General features: G+C 52.1%; 1 protein-coding gene across 1 annotated transcript; it reads right to left on the bottom strand.

The window, feature by feature from the left end:
* Positions 1-245: 245 nt before the first annotated feature.
* LOC135577887 (olfactory receptor 14A16-like) lies at positions 246-1,692 on the bottom strand. Its single transcript, XM_065048001.1, has one exon. The coding sequence runs from the start codon at positions 1,690-1,692 to the stop codon at positions 751-753; it is 942 nt and encodes a 313-aa protein (XP_064904073.1). The 3' UTR covers positions 246-750.
* Positions 1,693-2,231: the final 539 nt, after the last annotated feature.

The raw sequence follows: 2,231 nt of genomic DNA, 5'->3' as shown, positions 1-2,231 counted from the left end.
CTTTGTGCCGTCCCTGCTCAGAGGGGATCCTCAGCACGGCCCTGAAGATCTGCACATAGGACACCACGATGAACACAAAACATCCCTCGAAAAAAAAAAAAAAAACAACACTAAACATGAGAAGCTGCTGCCCCAGTGCCAGGGCTGCCTGCCCCAAGCTGCCACCTGCAGCAAAGGGTTTCTCTTTCCATGTCTTTCCTGCACACATACAGTGCCCCATGCTTCTCCTGGAACATCCCGTCTCCCCACAGAGCCCTTTCCCAAGAGAGCTGAGCTATGCTGACCTGGCCAGCTGTTCCTGCCCCCCTTCCCACGCTCCATACAGCTCCGAACTGCAGAGCAAGTGGGCTGTGGTGCCCAGGGCCATGGGTTGAGTCCACAGATTCACATTGGTCAGGGTGGGAGGAAGACCCAGCTCAGGGTGGGTCCTGCTCACTCCCCCTCAGCACACAGACATGGCTCCTGCAGCCCCAGAGATCCCAGAGAGAGGATTCTGGGCAAACAAGTCAGTGCGGGGTCCTTTATTTCATTTATACACACAGAGAGTACAGCTCCTTATTTAGAAAAAGACAACGGGTCACACCAGACAGGTAGATATGGACACAGATATAAGATGAAAAATAATTTTGGTTGTGGGTAGCATTAATACAAGAAAGAATACCTAAAACCAAAGAAAAAAAAAAAACAACGTACAAAACTCAGGTTGAACTGGTATGAGTTATATTACAAGTGACATGCAGAAGCAGGAGGTCAGTTCATTACTGCTTTTGAAAAGCAAACATTCATCACTTTCCTTATAGACTCCTTGAGTTCCCTGTTCCTCATGCTGTAGATGAGGGGGTTCACTGCTGGAGGCACCACTGAGTACAGAACTGACACCACCAGATCCAGGGATGGGGAGGAAATGGATGAGGGTTTCAGGTAGGCAAACATGGCAGTGCTGACAAACAGGGAGACCACGGCCAGGTGAGGGAGGCAGGTGGAAAAGGCTTTGTGCCGTCCCTGCTCAGAGGGGATCCTCAGCACGGCCCTCAAGATCTGCACATAGGACACCACTATGAACACAAAACACGCAAATGCTAAACAGGCACTAACCACAATAAGCCCATGTTCCCTGAGGTGGGAGTGTGAGCAGGAGAGCTTGAGGATCTGGGGGATTTCACAAAAGAACTGGCCCAGGGCATTGCCCTTGCACAGGGGCAGTGAAAATGTATTGGCCGTGTAGAGCAGAGCATTGAGAAACCCAGTGGCCCAGGCAGCTGCTGCCATGTGGACACAAGCTCTGCTGCCCAGGAGGGTCCCGTAGTGCAGGGGTTTGCAGATGGCAACGTAGCGGTCGTACGACATGATGGTGAGGAGATAAAACTCTGCTGAAATGAAAAACAAAAACAGAAAGACCTGCGCAGCACAACCTGAATAGGAAATGGCCCTGGTGTCCCAGAGGGAATTTGACATGGATTTGGGGACAATGGTGGAGATGGAGCCCAGGTCGAGGAGGGCGAGGTTGAGCAGGAAGAAGTACATGGGGGTGTGGAGGTGCTGGTCCCAGGCTATGGTGGTGATGATGAGGCCGTTGCCCAGGAGGGCAGCCAGGTAGATGCCCAGGAAGAGCCAGAAGTGCAAGAGCTGCAGCTCCCGTGTGTCTGTGAACGGCAGGAGGAGGAACTGGGTGATGGAGCTGCTGTTGGACATTGGCTGCCTGTGGGCATGAGGACCTGTGCAAGGAGGAAAGACAGTGACAAGTTAGGGGAGACTTCTCTGGGGAAAATATGTTGTTTCTCATGGAAAACCCCTTCCCTGATGGAGGGATGTTTCAGCTCATTCTCTTTGTCTATGAAGTGGGAAAAACAGTTCATCACAGTTTAAAATGCAGCTTGGTCATCTGGTTTCCATCAACACAGCTCTGGGGCAAGACCCCCCTGAGTTGGTGTCAGAACAATAAGTGACCGACACTCGCACACCAACCCCAGAGAGCAAGAGCACCAGAAACAGGTGGAGAAACAGGGAAGGACACTGCAGTGCTACCAGAAGATAAAGCAAGGACAGAAAGGCAGATGGGCATGCTGTGGAACCTTCTCCTGACCCGGCTGTGCTGCTGCCACTCACATGATGACACTGGAGAGCAAGTACTTTTAGCACCTTTTTTGAGTACCCCGTTCCAGGAACCCTTCACCTGGAGGTCCAGCTGCTGAGGTGGAGACTCGTGACCTGGACCCCATGGCTTTGGGGCA

This window comes from Columba livia, unplaced genomic scaffold (assembly GCF_036013475.1).
Source record: "Columba livia isolate bColLiv1 breed racing homer unplaced genomic scaffold, bColLiv1.pat.W.v2 Scaffold_156, whole genome shotgun sequence".
In the NCBI taxonomy this organism is placed as follows: Eukaryota; Metazoa; Chordata; class Aves; order Columbiformes; family Columbidae; genus Columba; species Columba livia.
Note: the sequence above shows the minus strand (reverse complement) of the source record. Positions and strands in the feature narration are given on the sequence as shown.

Coding starts and splice junctions, on each gene's coding strand:
- LOC135577887 (XM_065048001.1), bottom strand. CDS start 1,692: ATGTCCAACAGCAGCTCCATCACCCAGTTCCTCCTCCTGCCGTTCACA.